This window comes from Nannizzia gypsea, genomic scaffold (genome assembly GCF_000150975.2).
Source record: "Nannizzia gypsea CBS 118893 supercont1.1 genomic scaffold, whole genome shotgun sequence".
NCBI lineage: Eukaryota > Fungi > Ascomycota > Eurotiomycetes > Onygenales > Arthrodermataceae > Nannizzia > Nannizzia gypsea.
This window is the reverse complement of record NW_003345201.1, coordinates 4,702,023-4,720,608: the sequence shown is the minus strand read 5'-3', so window position 1 is coordinate 4,720,608 and position 18,586 is coordinate 4,702,023. Positions and strand designations below refer to the sequence as shown.

Sequence of the window (18,586 nt, the reverse complement as noted above, 5' to 3'; positions counted from 1 at the left end):
GATTTGTCGGCCTACGAACTTCGCCCCAACTCTTTTTGGTATCCGGCATCAATATACCGGTCGACCTACATTTGCTGCACCACAGGGGTTGAAAGAAAGCCGAGGAGATGCCATCTGCCACCGCATCTGGCGCCGACAGGCCCAGTGGTGCCCATTCTCGTCAGCACAACCAAGGAAACCAAGACAGAAAATACACCCCAGAACAAAAGGCAGCGGTATTAAGAGTACGGAAATGCTCTGCAACAGCGTTCTATGAGATTCTGGCAGTTGAGAAAACTGCGACAGATGGAGAGATCAAGAAGGCTTATCGGAAGCTCAGCTTGTTGACCCACCCAGACAAGAATGGCTACGAAGGCGCAGATGAAGCGTTCAAGAGTATGTACTCTCTCTATGGATTTAATTTTTGATCCAAAGACCATGCTCTAACAGGGGGTGGGATATATAGTGGTATCGAGGGCATTCCAGATATTATCAGATGCAGATAAGAAAACCAAATATGACAGATTTGGTGGAGATCCTGATAGCAGATTCAACGCTGGGGCATCGACTTCTTCACCATTCGGCGGCTTTGGAGGCTTCCAACAACATCCCGGGCGACAATATGCTTACGAAGAGGAGATTTCGCCGGAAGAACTCTTTAATAGGTTCTTCGGTGGAGCTGCAGGCGGAGGATTCGGGCCGTTCGGTATGGTTTCTAGAGCTTCCAATGGACAATGTGATGAAGTTTCGAACATTTATAACTAACAAACGCTGTAGGAGGTGGCATATTTGACGGCGGCCCCCAGTTTGTCTTCAACATGGGAGGCGGCCCTGGTTTCCGCGTACATCAGTTTGGGGGAAATCGGCCACGACGACGCCCGAGAGACACAAATGAGCCGGATCCTTCTCAGGCACCCCCAGGGGTCGCATCGCTCTCGCAGTTTCTTCCTCTTCTCTTACTATTTATCCTACCTTTCCTTTCAAACCTATTCAGCAACACTTCACCTTCCACGCCGTCTTTCAAACTCCACACCCCCGATCCACCGCATACGCTTCAACGAATGACTCCGAAACTCAAACTCAAATACTTTCTCAATCCAACAGATATTGAAGACTATAGCCCGCGCAAACTCCACCAGCTAGATCAGAGAATCGAGGTTGACTACGTGGCCAACCTACGACGTGAATGCCAGAGTGAGATAAATTATCGCGATCGCCTGGTTCAAGACGCTCAAGGCTGGTTTTTCCCAGATGTTGAGAAGATGAGAGAAGCACAAGATCTAGAGCTCAAGAGTTGCGCAAAGCTAAAAGCACTCAGTAGCTGACGATCTGGCCCTCAACCTCTTACCACTGTATAGCCGACTTTTTTGATTCTCTTATAACTTTGACACGAATAGATAACTAATTATATTTAACTGTACAACGGTTTCTGCATCTTTCTCCTATTAGACGATTGTCCAAATCAGTCATATTCGTGGTGGTAAGATTCGCTTCTTGCTAACCAGCTGTCTACCTAGGTTCACACTGAGCCATCAGATTTCACCAATTCGACACCTAGCACAAAATGGACGATGACATCGAGTCTTTCCCCTTGGTTTAAAAGAGAAATACTATTTTCCAGGCTATGAAGAGTTGTTGTGAGCATCTTATAACTATACCTCGCAGGCCAGCATGATTCGCAAACACTCGATAATGATCATAGATTTCCTATCTGGACAAAGGCTGGACTTTGCCCGGAACCGCATGGAGAGGTTTGCGCGCCTTTCCATACGGAAGTGGTCTTTGGCAAACACAAAGGTTGTGTGAAGGAGACGCTTGATGAGTTTCGCAAGCTGGCATCAACTTCCTGATGCAAACCCTTTGGCCTCGTAACAATCGCTATATCAGCACGCGCTTAGCGCTTAATTTTTCCAACAAACTTGCTTAAATAACTAAGTACCCCAACCTAATTCGGCGCTTCCACAAAGTTAAAGCAGGACAGAGCAACAGCTCAAACACTGGACAAGACCTCGCTCGATATCCATCTAACTACGACTGGTTCAAGTTGTGATGCCTCCCATATTTCAAGCCCATTTTCTATATTCTCGGCTCGTGAGGTGCGACTTTAGTTGTTGTACTTGGTCACCGTCATGGGTTGCGACATGGCTCAAATCGAACTCTATTTGCATATCAACAATGCAACGAGCCTACTATGGGGGTCCGATACTACAAATTACTGCAGAGGACCTTGATGGAACAAGTACATAGCTACGGAGTCCCAGATACTTTATATTTCGACGATGCTAACATTAAATTAGTATTTGTAGCCAAATATATTTCAGAGGAAGAGCTCTTCGAATATACTAGGAATCGTTGGATGTATGTCCCGACTTTAACTAACATCTAATCTCAGTAGTTACTTATCGGTTATAACTAGATATAACGAGACCTTACAGTTATCTATACGATACCTCAAGTTGGATCTTCGGCAACTCCTGGAAGCTGCCGTCAAAGCTGTTTCTAGCAACGGTGCCTAGTACTGTATGCGCCTATAGATCCTTATTCCTTTTGGAACCCCCACTTATTCGTGTCTAGGTCGCAAAGTTTTCAATGCCGTGAAGGGCTAAGTAATAAAGTTCTTATTCTGACTATGGATAATGACATGGAAGTTGTAGCAAAGCTTCCGAATCCAATAGCAGGCCCTGGCTATTATACCACAGCATCTGAAGTCGCCACGCGGGAATTTGTGCGTGTACCGATTATCTTGTCTAACTATTAAACCTACATCAGCTGACATCTGACTTGTTAGCTTCGCGATGTTTTGGATATTCCTACTCCTAGTATAATCGCCTGGTCAGCAGATCGAAGTAATCCGGTTGGTGCGGAATATATATTGGAGGAAAAGGTGCCGGGGACACCGCTGGGGCAGTTGTGGTACCGATGGCCGATGAAGTCGAGACGGAATATGATCGAACAAATCATCCAGATAGAAAGGCGCCTTGCATCTGCCACATTTTCGAGCATCGGCTGCATTTATTTCAAGGACAGTCTTCCAGAAAATGCACTCAGTGGGTCCATTATATCGTCCACTTTGTCATTACGGCCATCGGCAGCTGACAGATTTACGCTGGGGCTTCTTGTGTCAAACGATCTGTGGCGGGGAGAAAGGGCCAATATGAGTATGAATCGTGGACCATGTAAGTGGTTTTTTACTTCCGAGAAGTAATTAATAACTTGAAGAACTCCACTAATTCTAAATAGTCCGCGGACCTTTGGATTTCGTGGAAGCGATGGCCAAAAATGAATTTCTATATACAAAAGAGTACGCCCGCCCCTATATGAATTACCACCGATCATCCACAGAAGCTCAGCTGCCAGACAAGTTTCTTCGGCTGTTGAGACAATATCTGGACCTCAGCCCTGATATGGTCCCACTCAAAGGTGCGGAAGATACGCACTCACCCACACTCTGGCACCCGGACCTCCATCTTGACAACGTATTCGTTGATCCTGAAACACACAATATCAGTCAGATAATTGACTGGCAGTCAGCAGCAGTCATGCCACTCTACTATCAACGTGCCATTCCGAGGATGTTTGAACACCCTAGCGGTGTGCCTTGTGGCTGGACTATGGCACTCCCTGAAAATTACAATGATCTAGACCAAGACGAAAAGGATAAGTTTGAGAGCGACCGGAAGAGCATTGCTTGTCAGAAGTACTATGAGGTTGAGACACGTGTCCATAATCCAAGACATGTGGCTGCTTTCCAGCTCCAGGACCTTGATGTACGAATTGACCCATCTCGCATTGTCGTGGGTGCCTGGGAAGGAGAAGCGATCTTCTTCCTTCGCCGTGCAATCTATAGGATTGTCGACCAGTGGGAGAGTTTATGCCCAGGACTCGGACCATGCCCCATCGGCATTAAAGCCAAAGATCTAGAGTTACATGCTAGCGAAGAGGAGATTTCCAGCAGTGTAGCTGAGATATTAACTCTTTTTCGTGATGCATGGGGCCTGCCTCCTGATGGAATGGTACATCCAGCTGATTTTGAACGAGTAAAGGCTGCAGTAGCAGAGCAAAGAGACGCCTTCTTCGAAAGTGCAGATAATGAGACTGACAAAGAACTTTATAAACGAATATGGCCCTGTCAGGGTAAACAAAAATAAGAAATGGAAGTCTTAATGACTTATATCAGTTGATATTTTGTTTGTTGTTAAGTTGTACTATATATCTTCTATAGTCTACTGAGTAGAACTGTAGCCGTTGGTTGTCTACGCAGTGAGTATATAGCTCTAATGGCGCTTTTGTACGGAAATATGCATTCATGTATAGATATATCTGTTGCGGTGGACTTCTTCTCAAACATTACTATAAGTTTCGATGAACTATCAAATCATCAGCGAAGCGATAACAAATTGGTGATGGTTGCCTGCTCATTTGGGCTTATCTAATCAGCCACCAACGGTCTAACGTAGTTGACTTTATGACGATGTCGACTACCAAACGACACAAGCTTCAAGTTTGAGAAACATTTTCTTCACGCCAACCGTAGAGTTCATGAATGAAGCGCTACAGAAGACGAGAGCTCTCGGAGACATAAAGGGAGAAAGAGCCATCTGCCTTCTAGAGCTAACTAGAAGCTTAGAATATGGACAACATGGACGCCGATCAGGTAACTAACTAGCTAGTTAAAGCTCGCCCACCATCACCACCTAATATCCCGAATTACTATATACGCAGTCACGGAGACCACTGCTCACTCACTATTTTAGATCCGCAATAAGCGGTTGGCTAAACTTGCTTCCCAAGCTGCCAGCTCCTCATCGCCACCGAACGAAGAACCACAGTCTTCCTCTAAGCCCACCTCACCTACTCCGACCCCTCAGCAGCAAGGCCCGCAGCCCAGCTCTTCTAGCGGAACAAACCCAGAATCAGGTTCTGATGCGAATAAACCCTCCGAGATGAAGCGTATCAGAATTACACAAGCAAAAAGTCAAGGCTCAGCAGCTAAAGCCTCCTCTAAGCCTCCAGAGACTATTGACGAGTTTGAAAACCGGATAATGTGTAACATATTTAGGATATCCCTGGACGAAAATTATCAGGCGGATATACATGGCCAAAAACTGACGTATCTGAGTGGAGTACGTCAGGATCTGGAAGAGGAAAAGGCCCCTATACGGATGAGCGTCGCCATTCTCGACCAGGCATTACTTGAAGCTGCATCACAAACGGATAATCAAAAGCCTCTGTCATACTTACTACCATGCTGGAAGAGAATATCCACCTTGTCTAAGGGTTTTAGGAAGCCTGCAGTTGGTGATCCTAAATATGATATTATCCTAGAAGCTCGGAGGTTATGCATGGGTTACTGTATATTTGCAGCAACAATGCCAGAGATGTTTGGGTATGTATCCGCTCTCTGCCGATTACGGTTAACAAAGCCCGTGTTGACAAGCTTAACAGCGTTGAATCACCTCCATCTGCTCCTCTAAAGCCACATCTCTTATTAGACCCGGATGATGATCAAGGGCTCAGCCAGGAATTTATTTTGGACGTCCTCAAGCGCGTAGAGGAAGATGACTCGATTCTCCCCGCATTTGTCACAGCTGTGGAAGAGATAAGCCAGGATCTGTCAAAGATTACCCTTGATGATGATTATCATCCTTATATGATGGTAAGAACATTATATTAAACGTTCCTGGTTGGTCAAGATGTCTAATCCGCCCTTCAAATCCATAGGCTCTGCGGAATCTTGTACGCTATCCAGCAATAGCCACTGCTATTACGGAGTCTCCCAAGTTTAACATGGTGACTTTGGCCCCTTACTATGAGAGCCTAACGATTCTTGGCCCTTGGTTTGCTCTCTCCCCTCTCCATCCTAACGTCACTTTGAAGTATTTCTCAAGTCCGAAAACTCGTGATCAACTCTTTATCCTCAATGCTCAGAGGTCAATGAGGATGACCCAGCAACTGGTTCAAAATGAACTACTCGACATCATCAACCACTTGATCCGAGCTTCAAAGACTGCACGAGAAAACGTCCTGGACTGGTTTGCGGCATCATTGAACTTCAATCACAAGCGCAGGGCTCTCAACGTAGACCCTAAGCGGGTCTCCTCTGATGGGTTTATGTTCAACATCACTACTTGTCTAGACCAGCTTTGTGAACCTTTCATGGATGCCGCTTTTACAAAAGTAAGAAGTCTGGCTTGTTAACAGAAGTTCGAAAATATGCTTACTGAGTCTATCTAGATTGACAGGATAGAGCCGGAATATGTCCAGCGGAAACCGCGAGTCCAAATGAGAGACGAAACAAAGATAAACGCTGATCAAGAAACCTCGGACGCATTTTATGACAAGACCGTAGAGGGCTCGTCAAACTTTATAACCGAAATCTTTTTCCTGACCGTCGCTGCTCACAATTATGGTAGCGAGTCATTGACATCAAAACTTAACGACCTTCATAGACATATTCGAGATATGCAATCTCAAATAGATCGGTTTGAGCTTGAAAGACCCCGATGGGCTTCTAATCCTCCTCAGCTTCGGATGTTTGAGGAAGCCCTCAAAAAGTACAAAGACCGGCTAGAGTTGGGCATCGCTCTTGAATATGCTCTCCAAGGCCTGCTTCTGGACGAAATTTGGCAATCCCGGTCTATGCAATTCATGAGATACGTGATAGTCTGGTTACTACGCTTGATATCTAAGCGTAACTTTCCAAAAGAACAAATTCAGCTCCCTCTACCAGAACAACAATCAGAAGTGCTGAAATTTCTGCCAGAGTATTTCCTTGATGGCATAATCAGCAACTTTAAGTTCATAATATCGAACATGCCCAATATTGTGACTTCAACCCAAGGGGATGAGTTGGTAATTTTCTGCATCACGCTTCTGCAGAGTTCCAATTATATCAAGAATCCTTTCATGAAATCAGGGTTGCTGACCATCCTATATTATGGTACATTAGCTCGACGAAGTGGAAGAGGACCCCTCGTCGACCTGTGCAACTCGATGCCATTCGCCCTGAACAATCTTCTCCACAGTTTGATGACATTTTATATTGAAGCGGAATTCACCGGTACCCATACACAGTTTAGTGATAAATTTAGCATTCGATATGAGATATTCCAGGTCATCAAATGTATCTGGCCCAACCAAGTCTATAGAGACAAACTCTCTGTCGAAGCGAAGAAAAACCTGGACTTCTTTGTTCAATTCGTGAATCTTCTATTGAACGATGTAACCTACATCCTCGACCTATCATTCACGTCATTCATCAAGATCCACGACACTCAAGAGGAATTGAATCGAGAGGGAAGCTCGATGGAGGAGAGCGTTCGACAAGAAAAGCAAGAGTCCCTAGACATGGAGAAACGTCGCGCGAAATCTACTATGCAACTAACCAACGAAACAGTTGCCATGCTAAAGCTTTTTACCCAAGCCTTGGCTGATTCGTTTACCATGAAGGAAATTGTACAGCGTCTGGCCGACATGATCAACTACAACCTTGATGCTATGGTTGGCCCAAAAAGTACCAACCTGCGTGTGGACAACCCTGCTGAGTACGGCTTTAACCCTCGTAATATGTTGAACGAGATCACAGACGTTTATCTGAACCTGATGGGTAAGGAAAGCTTTATTCTAGCTGTTGCTCGTGACGGTCGGTCCTACAAACCGGCGAACTTTGAGAAGGCCGCCGAAATTCTTCGGAAGTTCGCCCTTAAATCCCCTGAGGATTTGGCTAGCTGGGACAAGCTCCAGGCTGCCGTTAAGAAGGCAAAGGAAGAGGATGAGCAAGCAGAAGAGGATCTAGGAGAGATTCCAGATGAGTTCTTAGGTTTGTATTCAAAATTTATCATTGAGAATCATGGTTTTTTACTAACTTTTACCAGACCCTCTTATGTATACGCTCATGGAGGACCCTGTTATTCTACCAAGCTCAAAGGTATCGATCGACAGGTCAACAATCAGGTCCCATCTTCTGAGCGACCCCAACGATCCATTCAACCGAGCTCCTCTAAAAATCGCGGAGGTTGTCCCTGGTAAGCCATGCTAGTTTTTCCTTTTAACTGTCGATTAAGGGGCGTCTACTCACCCGCTCGTCCTTTAGATATCGAGCTCCGAGAAAAGATTGAAGCTTTCAAAGCAGAGAAACGGGCCGCAAGGTTGGCTGAAAAGGCGATGGAGAACAGCGACAAGATGGAGACTGGTGCTGGTTAAACCCGCGCTGTACAACTATTATAGAGATGCAGTCTGCTTTTCAATTGGCTGTGCTATCTAACCGAGCAATTATGTTACTTAGTGCTCATATGAATGATCTGGATTTCCTCATTTTGCTTAAGCGAGATCAGCGTCATCAACTACTCATATTGTAACGTAATAACTAATGGTTGTAGTCAGGGGTAACTATGTATAAGGAAGGACCCGCACAAGCTCCAAACTTAACTGAGCCTAAATTAGTTAAGTTTTCCTCTCCCCAACAACATCACCAGTTCCAACCATCTCCAGCGCTTCTGACCAGAGTCCTTCTGGAGCCTCTCACACCTTTCCATGATGGACGCGATAATGGAATCAGTTACGGAATGGGCCAAGTCCCTTCCGCCACGCGCGGAATTCTTCCCTGTCACTCAGCCAGCGTATGCAGTGCTAATAACAGTCTTTCAATATTTCCTTATTGTGAGAATCGCACGCCTTCAAACGCTCGAAGAGCAGCCTCGCTTTCCTAATAGAAACACTAACGCGCAATGTATTCATCTATAGGCACCGCTATTCCAGCTACTAACGCCATATTACCCCCAAGGCAAAACCTCGATATCAAAATCCTTCCTCAACTTACCCGGTCGATATGCATGGAGCATAATGGAGAGCTTCGGAGTGGCCAATTTCATCTATATAATCTCGACCTCTGAGCAAGGCAATGGGTTCTCCGGCCTATCGGCATGGCATAAAGTGCTTGCCGTGCTATACGTCCTCCACTACGCCAACCGCGCATTAATCACACCCCTATTTCTCGCTCCAAGCATGTCGCCGATCCACATTGAAATCTTCTTCTTCGCTATCTTATTCCACTACCTTGCCTCGAGCACCTTCGCTTCCTGGTTACTTGGATATAAAACCATCTTGGCAACAGCAGGTACCCCCGAGGCGCCGGGAGCCATGTATGACGCTACAATCGCCACCGCGCCCGAATTGACTGGATACATGGTTTATGCCCCTTACGTTGGACTTGCGATCTTTTTAGTTGGAATGTACGGCAACATCCAGTCTGAGAATACTTTATTCGAGTTGCGCAAGGAGGAAGCGCATCGACGACAAAAGAAGCAGGACGAGAGCGCTAATGGCAGCGTGAACGGCAAATCTATCTACGACAAAGTATACGTTCTGCCTCCGGCTGAGGGATATTTCTCCTCGATTCTATACCCTCACTACGCGCTGGAATGGGTTGAATGGACTGGCTTTGTGATCATTGCACTCTCGGTTACTTCTCTTAACGTGGTTTCCGTTACGGCCGAATCAGCTGCCACGACTGGTGTTGTACAGCTTGCGCCATTTTATGCGCCTGTCGCTAAATTCTTTATGAGTACTTGCGGTTTGCCACTCCCGTTCCCTGTCTTGTTGACATGCGTGAATATTTTGACCACTACCGCTGTACGTGCTCGCTGGGGAAGAGCTTGGTATATCGAGCGTTTCGGTGAGAAGGCTGTTGGAGGTAGGGGAGCGTTCATTCCTTATTGCAAGTGGTTGTGATGAAGTGAAATTGTATGGGTAAACTCGGTGGCTGTGGGACTTCATCAATGGGAAAATTTATCAAAATCTGTATAACAGTGTATAAGGTAGGTAAGGCGAAATGATAAAAATGCTCTCTTTCCCGTTATTCTATATGCGTTTTGCTCCTCTTTGTTACCATTACAAGATGGAGATTATTTGAAGTTGTTGAAATATTGCTTTTCATTGATTCAATTGACAGGACCCGTCAAGGGACTTCCTGGGCTAACACGTAGTAGTGTGAGCAATCTCGTAGAAGATCTCTATTAACATAGCATGGAAGTGCAAGAATGAACAAGAGAAAAGGAAAATCATTAGAAGGAAATGAGCTAAGATCTCATGAACTAAACGCCGATGTTGAGATCGTGGGTATTTTTCAATTCAAAGAGAAAACCATTTCCATTCCACTACCAGCCTGACCCGAATATCCGCTATGCATGTTGAAACACTGTGCCTTTTTGATTATTTTGCGTTGAGTAAATTTTTTTTTGGCTTTTTTATTATTTTTTTTTGAACCAGTTCTTATGATGACTCTCAGTAGAGAAGTTTACTTAGAGTACTTCTGGCGGAAGAACTTGGCAGCGTTGACCATGTTGACAAGGGCTGCCTTAGTCTCAGGCCACTTGCGGGTCTTCAAACCGCAGTCGGGGTCGATCCAGAGTTGATCTGGTCGGAGGTACTGAAGCATCTCCTCAATACGGGCCTTGATCTCCTCCTCGCTGGGCACACGGGGGGAGTGGATGTCATAGACACCAGGGCCGATGTGGCGGGGGTAAGCCTCGTCGACGAAGACCTTGAGGAGCTTAGCATCACTCTTGCTGTTCTCGATACTGAGGACATCAGCGTCAAGGGCAGCAATGGCGTGGAAGAAGTCCTGGAATTCAGAGTAGCAGAAATGGGAGTGGATCTGGGTGCCATCCGCAACGCCGGAGGTGGCAAGGCGGAAGGACTCAACAGCCCACTTGAGATAGGCATCGCGGGCAGCTCCAGATCGGAGAGGAAGACCCTCACGGAGAGCAGGCTCGTCGACCTGGATGACGAAGATGCCAGCAGCCTCAAGGTCAACAACCTCGTCACGGAGAGCAAGGGCGAGCTGCTGGGCCTGTACGGACTGATGGACATCATCACGGGGGAAGGACCATCGGAGACAGGTGATGGGTCCAGTAAGCATACCCTTCATTGGCTTCTTGGAGATAGAAGCGGCATACTTGGACTCCTTGACGGTCATAGGAGCGGGGCGGGAGATGTCACCAACGATAATTGGTGGGCGGACACATCGAGAACCGTAACTCTGAACCCAGGCGTGGGTGGTAAAGACATAACCGGTCAAACGCTCACCGAAGTACTGAACCATGTCGTTACGCTCTGGCTCACCGTGGACGAAGACATCCAAGTCGAGTTCCTCCTGGATCTTGACAACATCCTGGATCTCCTTCTCGATGAACTTCTCGTACTCCTCAGCAGTAATATCACCCTTGGTGAACTTGTTTCGCTGAACACGGATCTCAGAAGTCTGGGGGAAAGAACCAATGGTAGTGGTTGGGAACAGAGGGAGGTTGAGTTCCTTCTGCTGGACGGCAATACGAGCAGGGAATTCTGACTTGCGCTTGTGCATTTCAGCAGTGACAGCGGCCTGTCTCTCCTTGACCTTGGGGTCGTTGGTGTGCTTGGAGGAGGCACGAGCCTGGATAGACTTAGCGTTGGCCTCGAGGGCTTCACGGACGGAAGCAGGGCCATCAGTGACAGCCTTAGCGATGACAACCAGTTCACTGGCCTTCTCGACAGCGAAGCTGAACCAGTCGTGGACCTCAGCATCGAGGTTTTTCTCGCTCTCGAGAGTGTGAGGGGTGTGGAGGAGAGAGCTGGAAGTGGCAACGATCACACGCTCCTTTCCGAGCTTCTGGATGGCGAGCTCAACGGTCTCGATGGCCTTCTTGAAGTTGGTCTTCCAGATGTTTCGGCCGTCGACAACACCAGCAGAGAGGACCTGCTGGGGTCCGAGAGCACCAATGACAGTCTCGAGCTGCTCAGGGTTGCGGACAAGGTCAATGTGGATGGCGTGGAGGTTCTGGAGGTTGGCTAGAACGTCAATGTTGTGGACGATGTCACCGAAGTAGGTGGTGAAGACGAGCTTGGGGGCCTTGTCTCCAAGAGCACCGAGCTTCTCGTAGGTAGGCTTGAAGGCAGCCTTGACGGCATCCTTGAGATCGAAGACCAAAACTGGCTCATCAATCTGGACAGACTCAGCGCCAGCCTCCTTGAGCTGGGCCAAAAGCTCAATGTAGAGAGGGATGAGCTTCTCAATGAGAGAGATAGGGTCAACTTTCTGGCCACGGTCAGCCTTGGCAAGAGCCAGGAAAGAGACGGGTCCGAGAAGGACTGGGCGAGTGACAATGCCGGCCTCCTTGGCTTCCTTGAACTCGACAACTGGCTTAGGAGTAGCAGAGAGCTTGAACTCCTGGTTGTCCTGAAGAGTTGGCTTGACATAGTGGTAGTTTGAGTCGAACCATTTCACCATCTCCTAAAAAGAGAAAAAAAAAAAAACACATGTGTTAGCGAGGTACGGTTCACTTCCACACATATGGATGAAAGGAGATAACGTGCGAATCAATGCTGCACAGGTGACACTTACAAGACTGGGAACATCGACAGCGGACTCCTTGTCGGTGGCAGCGGTCTGATGGCCACGGCCCATGGCGAAGTACTCGTCAAGTGGGTCAAGGCCATACTTGGAGTATCTCTCTGGGATAGCCTAAGTACACGCAGATTAGCCATTGAGGGTTCTCTTCCGGACTAAAGGGAGGAGGGGCAGCATAACAAGAACATACTCCGAAAAGCTGGATGTGGTCCAGGACCTGGTCGTAGAAGGCAAAGTCGTTGCTGGGGATGAGGTCGACGCCAGCCTTCTTCTGGATCTGCCAGTGCTCGAGACGGAGTCTCTTACCCTCGCGGAGAAGCTCATCGCGAGAGATCTTGCCACTCCAGTAGCCCTCAGTAGCCTTCTTGAGCTCTCTGAGGCGACCCATACGAGGGAAGCCGAGAATGGACCTGAGCCAGCTAGGTCAGCAAACATGTTTACCACGACAACGCGGGGCCAAACTTACGATTGAACCATTTTCAAGTGAGCTGTCTCTTCACGCAGGTATCTTTATATCTTGTCACGGTCAATTGGTGTGAAGAGAGCGAGGTGAAGATGGAGTGAGGTTGAAGAGGTGAGGTTGAAGAAGTTAAGAAGTTGAGGAGGAGAAGAAGAGGAAGAAAAAGGAGGAGAGCGAGAGGAAGAGGGGTTACCGCCTTGCCTTTTGTGGAGGGGCAGAAAGGAAAAAAAGGAGCGAGAAACTCCGATTCGGAGAGTTTTTTCCTTTTCGTGGTCACGTCATGATGACTAAGCGGGGACGACGAAGACGCAAGGTTGATAGAAGACGACGGCAGCGACGTGGTGAAGATGGTGAAGATGGAGATGGAGAAGGAGAAGATGAAAGAGAAGGAGAAAGAGTGTTCGGCCTCCGAAGATAGTAGACGAGTCGGTAGTTTCCTGCAAGCTGTGGTCGGCGCGAGTAGAGCATCTATCTCCCTCCGACCCCGAACCGCAGCCCTGACTGACACATGAAGATAGGACTGAAGACACGGCAGCCGACAGGAGAACGCATGCAAAGTCATAAAAAGACACGAAGAGTCGCTGAGGAATCCTCAGATATGTCAAGATATCGAGGTGCCAGTGTCTGTCAGTGCCAGTGTCAGAAAGAGCCATCTGGGTATCGATGCCGTGGCTGAAGGGCCGACGCCAGCGCTGTCAGGACGCGCGATGGCTGGCACTGCGGACCGTCCATGGGTGACGATGGCCCAGCTATACCCATCCTCGCGCTGGGCTATATGGACAGCGTACGAGCCTCTCCCTGCTTTTAGATGACAAGACGGAAGTGGTTTCACTGCTGTGTCTCCCTCCTTCCATGTTTCTTCGGCTTCTTGCCCACTTTTCCTGGCTGTACCAGAGGAAGGCCGCCCCCCTGCCATGTCACCAGGCGTATCTCTCTCCAGGGCTCCGGGCGCATACCGTGATACTCCCGTTCACGACTTGAACTCGAGCGTGTAGCCTCGCATCTATACGCGTTGTTTTCCTCTTGCCCCCTTTTCCTTTTTATTCTTTGGTCCTCGATCGAAGGCATCTCTCTTTTTTTTCTTTTCATCTTCCGTCTGATTGTCCCTGCTCTCCATACGCAATCTCGTCCGCAAATCCAAAGATGGTCTCGATATTCTGCCCATGGCGAAGGAAGCCGAAGAAAGTATCGCCTCGTGGCAGTTCTAGCGATCAGACTGAATGTCCTCAGTCGCTACCGCCTGTCTTCGAGCCCATAACATACACGCCCCTTGATTCAGCCTGCGAGGAGCAGCAGATGTTAGATGCTATTTTCTCCTCTGCCAATGCTCCTGCTCCCGACAATGAAGCTCGAGGCGGTCCACCACCAGAAGCAAACTGTACTTTTGCCCGTGCTCATTCGAAGAATGGCAGAAGCCGACTCGGTTCCCTTGGTGGAAGATTCCATAGGCGGTTTTCACGGGATGGTCGATTACAGCCTCCATGTCCAACTCTCGGAGAAAGAGCTTCTATGTGTGATAGTGGCCATGCCAGTATCGAGAACAAGCCCTTTTTTGATGTCCTTGATAGTGGGAATACAAGTGAGAATGCCTATGACAGCGATGCACATAAGCTGCTCACCCCTCAAATCACTGCACGGCTCAAATCCAGTCCTGGGAACCGAACGATACTGGAAAATGTTTGCTCACCACCTGTTCGGGATATCCAAAGCCTGTCGAGGGAGAAATTCTGTCTTGGTCTTGACGGTGCTCCTGCTAGCAACAGAGGGAGCCAGACGACTGAGACAGTCGATTTACGGCAGGCATATCGTTCTGGTGAAGATGGTGTCGAGCGCGAATCCTCCGCTGAACGTTCGAATTCAACAAGAAAAAGTACCTCCATCTACCTTGTGAGCCCTGGCCCCGACTCGGGGCCTGTGACGCCTCTGAAGACCCACATAACAAGGGCCTCTTGTTCGATCGTAGAAGATGATTACAGGAAAACCCCAACGCTGACTCCTAGCGACCTTGGGGCTTCAGATAACCCCGACAAGGAGATTAGTCCCCTCTCTTTGGCGGACTCCCCCGAAAGCATCCAGATTTACACTGAAAGTCAAAAGGCAAGCACTTCACAAGGTGTTTCTCAATCCAGCAGCCCCCAAGCAGATGATACACAGGTCAGAATAAATATTGGAACCTCGGTGTACTCCAGTCAAGCCTCGGAAACTCCCCAACATGAGCGAAATCTTGAATCGTTCTCTGTCATTGAGACTCCAGTACACCAAGTGAAAAAGAGCTTGACTTCCAACAGAGTCTCACCAGAGAACATACCGAAACAACGAGCTCCTGCTAATACCCGTCGAGAGCCTTCAATTGCTACTCAAAGGGACAGCTGTAGCATTGCTAGGAGAAGCCGCTTTATCGAGGACCTGGACGACGTGTTCACATTGAAGTTTGATGAAACTGAGCCTCCAAAGGAGGACTACCCGGAGGAGGAAAATACAAACCGGCGATTGAGTGATGGCTGGTTGTCTGGTGGGAAGAGATTAGGATACGGCTACAATTTTTCCTTGGGTGAACGGTACCCTCGTCTCTCCTGCTCTGAAGGCGCCGCGGACGAGAAATATAACTCAGCCATTCGGCTTCAATCTTATAAGAATTATGAAAACGGGGCTCCTTCGGAATACAGGCTGCCAATTCAGGACTACAAACGTGCCTCACGTCAATCTGATAACCCAGATCTGCATCGACGCTCACGTACAGCTACTAGAGAGGGCAGTCATACCATCCGTCGAGTTTCTCCATTCAATCAGAGTGATCTCGACCGCAGCGACCACTCAAGAAGGGTAACGAGCGCAATTGCTTCCCTAGCAAGAAGGGTACGCAGGCACAGAAGAGACGCCAGTAGTTGCACCGCGTCATCCAGCCGTTCCAACCAATCTCATGGTCTAGAGCCTTTTCCACCACTAGGACCCGAAATTGACCTAGAGATGCCCCTTGGTTTCGACCCAACCCGCCGTGATATAGGAAGTGGTGTATATAACCGCAACCCGGGTACTATCAAGCTTGTCCAGGCGCTTCGAGGCCCCTCGCATCCAGCCGAGGAGAACACTAAGATTTATCCAATGGCATATGACGGCTTTTCGGACAGTGACGATGATGGTGAGGATATCCAGCCTGAGCCAATATCCGCTGAGGTCTGGTCCAGGCTATACGATGATTGCCTCCAAAACAGCTGAAAAACTATTACTCTTCTTGCCTCTTAGTGTTCATTCTCGTGCATCCGTTGCTTTGCTCCCTTTTTTTCATTTGTCTTTTCTGGATACCCGTGCTGGCAGGGGAATAGTCCTTCTTTTCGCTTGATATTCGTGGGGTCGAATTCTTTGGTGTACTGTATAAAATATCTTTGCATCTCATAATAGACACGGTCTTTGTCCTTGCATTTGCTGCTGCTCTGAGGGAAAAGGGCCCTTGACCGTTCGAGCTGGTTACATTTGAAAAGAGGGATAGGATAATAAATAATACAGAGCAAAGCCATTAATATCCCTGATATGCCTGCTTCTATATTTATCGCTTCTGCTTCTTGGTGCTTTTATCACTAACCACGCTGAGAACACTGGCGCTTCGCTTATGTGTAGCTCCGGACCCCTTCATGGGCGAGCCTGCCGCCGCATCTGCTCCATCAGTAACCTTTCCCGCCTTAGCTGAGGCAGCCTTTGCAGGACCAGGAGATGCACTTTTAGCTTCAGCTTCGGCTCCTTCTTTAGTACCCGAAGTCGCAGCCGGATCCGAAGTATTCGCCGTGGCCGGAGCATCCTCGGCACCTTCGTCGCCCTCCGCAGAGGCACTGGCTTTCTCGTTCTCCTTTCTCTCTCTTTCCGCCTTACCGGCCTCCAAAACTCGGATTTCTCCTTCTACCTTCTCGGCAAACTTGCGTGTATCAAGCAACAAGTTAACTTGGTGGATCAGTTTCTCAAATTCCTTGCAGACCCTCTCCGTCGGCATGAAGAGGCGGGGCGGTATATCTAGTTCTGTTAACGCAGCAGCAAGTTTCTGCGACTGGATATTAGATTTGGCCTGTGTGAGTTTTTGGGCTTTATCGTTTCGGAATTGTACACCGGACGTTAAGCGGTCGTGGTGTGAGACGCCGTATTTCACTTCTTCACTCGCCGTGAGAGTTCGGATCGTAGGCTGGGCTGCCGCGTTTGCTGAGGCTCCCTTCTTGTTGTTTGTCGGAGCAGTTGGCGTTGGAGCAGGGGTTTCCGGCCTGCTTTCTCGGGCTGACGGTCCACCTGAAGGAGCGTTTCCTACCGGACTTGATACACCGGTATCCGGGCCAAGAAGTGGGCGACGCTTCTTGTTCCTGTCCGCTTGTAGAAGGGATTGTAGTAATTGTGACAAGCCCTGGCTGGTTTGGTACATGGCGGTATTGCCGGTGCTGACTGGAGCTTCCAGCCGGGCGTATAATTCCTTCCGCTCGTCTATAAACTGGCTTTCGTTGGCAACAATTCTCTTCAATTCTTCGAGCAGTAGAGCTTCTTCGGTGACCTCTTCCTTAGTCCTATTCAACTGAGTGTTGGCCAGCTCCTTTCTCGTCCTCTCTCGTTCGGGGTTAAATTTCATCATCTTTTCGTGTATTTCAAACTCCGCTTCTGACATCTCGGATAGTGGATGCTCAATAGCTAGCATGTGAGCTGCAATGTTATAATACCGCGATTTCATTTCTTCCATTGTTCGACGTTTTGTTGGCGCAACGAGTGCCGTTGAGGAACTTCCATCCGCCGCTGTCCCGATATTGGGTGAGTATTCATATCGGTCTGCAATTATTATCCACCTCAGGTCAAACTCTTCGACGAGGTCCATAAGGTAGTCTGTTTCTTCGCGACTCCAAATATCGCTTTTCAAAAGTTTGTCGTATTCCTCTGACGTATATCTTCGGGGGTGCTGAGCTTTGACATTATATTTCGCAAAGGCAGATGTTTCTTCATTTTCTATAGAGGTGTCCTCCACTGCTTTGTCTGTGGCGTTCTCTTGTCCAGATCCTGCGTTTGGTGGCGGGTTTCTGGCTACGGGTTTCCGCTGCCAGTGATTAAGGACAAGGTCGTCGTTTCGAGCGGCGTTCTTGAACGGAGTAACAGCCCTTGAGAGAACTACGGTTAGCCATGGTATAACAGGTACGGTAAGGCGCATCGGTAAACCACCTACCATGGCCTCACTTTGAGCTTGCTCATCCATTTCCGCCGTCCTTTATATTTGTTCTCATTCAAGGCAATAGGAGGTGCGCGTTCCCCGAGTAAAGCATAGAGCTCTCTAGTAATGCCCTCTATTCAAACAACCATTAGATCTAAAGGACAGACAATATGGAGGTCCGTAGAATCTTACCAGGTCGCTTCTCCACGACTTTCTGCTTTTTTGCTGGCCTGGGTTGCCCGTCCGCAGGCAAATCCAGCATGTCACGAACATCTGCGGCCGCCATGGTTGGTTCACCTGTCGCTGCTTTCCACCCCGGCCCTATACTAGAAACGCTGTTGGATACGGAGATCTCCTTTCACCTAGCCAGAGAAACGGTTGAATATGAGGTGGTAGGAGGCCGGCGGCGCAGGTTTGCTGCGGTTGCCTGTGAATGTTGCTGGTTTGTTCTTGACTCGCTGCTGGCGCGGCGAAAGTGGTTTTTTTAGCTGGTCGCGAGGGCGCACGCTGATTGGTCAGCTCCGGGCCAGGTAAGCGTTTCTTCATCGAGACACTCAAAATCACCGTCGTCAAATCTACCAGCAGCACTTCGCAT

At 48.4% G+C, this 18,586-nt stretch overlaps 7 protein-coding genes across 7 annotated transcripts; 5 read left to right on the top strand and 2 right to left on the bottom strand.

Annotated features, from left to right (window-relative positions):
* Positions 1-107: 107 nt before the first annotated feature.
* MGYG_01725 (hlj1 protein) lies at positions 108-1,304 on the top strand (the record flags this gene model as incomplete). The annotated part of the gene is made up of 3 exons (XM_003177611.1): positions 108-375; positions 446-685; positions 757-1,304. 3 exons carry the CDS (start codon positions 108-110, stop codon positions 1,302-1,304), a joined length of 1,056 nt encoding a protein of 351 aa, XP_003177659.1.
* Positions 1,305-2,154: 850 nt separating this feature from the next.
* MGYG_01724 (phosphotransferase enzyme family protein) lies at positions 2,155-4,127 on the top strand (the record flags this gene model as incomplete). Its single annotated transcript, XM_003177610.1, has 6 exons — positions 2,155-2,218; positions 2,277-2,337; positions 2,396-2,487; positions 2,514-2,704; positions 2,768-3,155; positions 3,220-4,127. The coding sequence occupies 6 exons, from the start codon at positions 2,155-2,157 to the stop codon at positions 4,125-4,127; spliced, it is 1,704 nt and encodes a 567-aa protein (XP_003177658.1).
* A 491-nt stretch (positions 4,128-4,618) lies between these two features.
* On the top strand, positions 4,619-8,181 carry MGYG_01723 (ubiquitin conjugation factor E4; the record flags this gene model as incomplete). Its single annotated transcript, XM_003177609.1, has 7 exons — positions 4,619-4,633; positions 4,734-5,365; positions 5,425-5,635; positions 5,701-6,156; positions 6,214-7,798; positions 7,854-8,003; positions 8,072-8,181. 7 exons carry the CDS (start codon positions 4,619-4,621, stop codon positions 8,179-8,181), a joined length of 3,159 nt encoding a protein of 1,052 aa, XP_003177657.1.
* A 333-nt stretch (positions 8,182-8,514) lies between these two features.
* Positions 8,515-9,708, top strand: MGYG_01722 (hypothetical protein; the record flags this gene model as incomplete). The annotated part of the gene is made up of 2 exons (XM_003177608.1): positions 8,515-8,637; positions 8,722-9,708. 2 exons carry the CDS (start codon positions 8,515-8,517, stop codon positions 9,706-9,708), a joined length of 1,110 nt encoding a protein of 369 aa, XP_003177656.1.
* A 565-nt stretch (positions 9,709-10,273) lies between these two features.
* On the bottom strand, positions 10,274-12,841 carry MGYG_01721 (5-methyltetrahydropteroyltriglutamate-homocysteine methyltransferase; the record flags this gene model as incomplete). The annotated part of the gene is made up of 4 exons (XM_003177607.1): positions 10,274-12,247; positions 12,359-12,478; positions 12,555-12,774; positions 12,831-12,841. The coding sequence occupies 4 exons, from the start codon at positions 12,839-12,841 to the stop codon at positions 10,274-10,276; spliced, it is 2,325 nt and encodes a 774-aa protein (XP_003177655.1).
* Positions 12,842-13,967: 1,126 nt separating this feature from the next.
* MGYG_01720 (hypothetical protein) lies at positions 13,968-16,040 on the top strand (the record flags this gene model as incomplete). Its single annotated transcript, XM_003177606.1, has 1 exon — positions 13,968-16,040. The coding sequence occupies one exon, from the start codon at positions 13,968-13,970 to the stop codon at positions 16,038-16,040; it is 2,073 nt and encodes a 690-aa protein (XP_003177654.1).
* Positions 16,041-16,368: 328 nt separating this feature from the next.
* On the bottom strand, positions 16,369-18,277 carry MGYG_01719 (SWR1-complex protein 4; the record flags this gene model as incomplete). Its single annotated transcript, XM_003177605.1, has 3 exons — positions 16,369-17,941; positions 18,007-18,124; positions 18,184-18,277. 3 exons carry the CDS (start codon positions 18,275-18,277, stop codon positions 16,369-16,371), a joined length of 1,785 nt encoding a protein of 594 aa, XP_003177653.1.
* Positions 18,278-18,586: the final 309 nt, after the last annotated feature.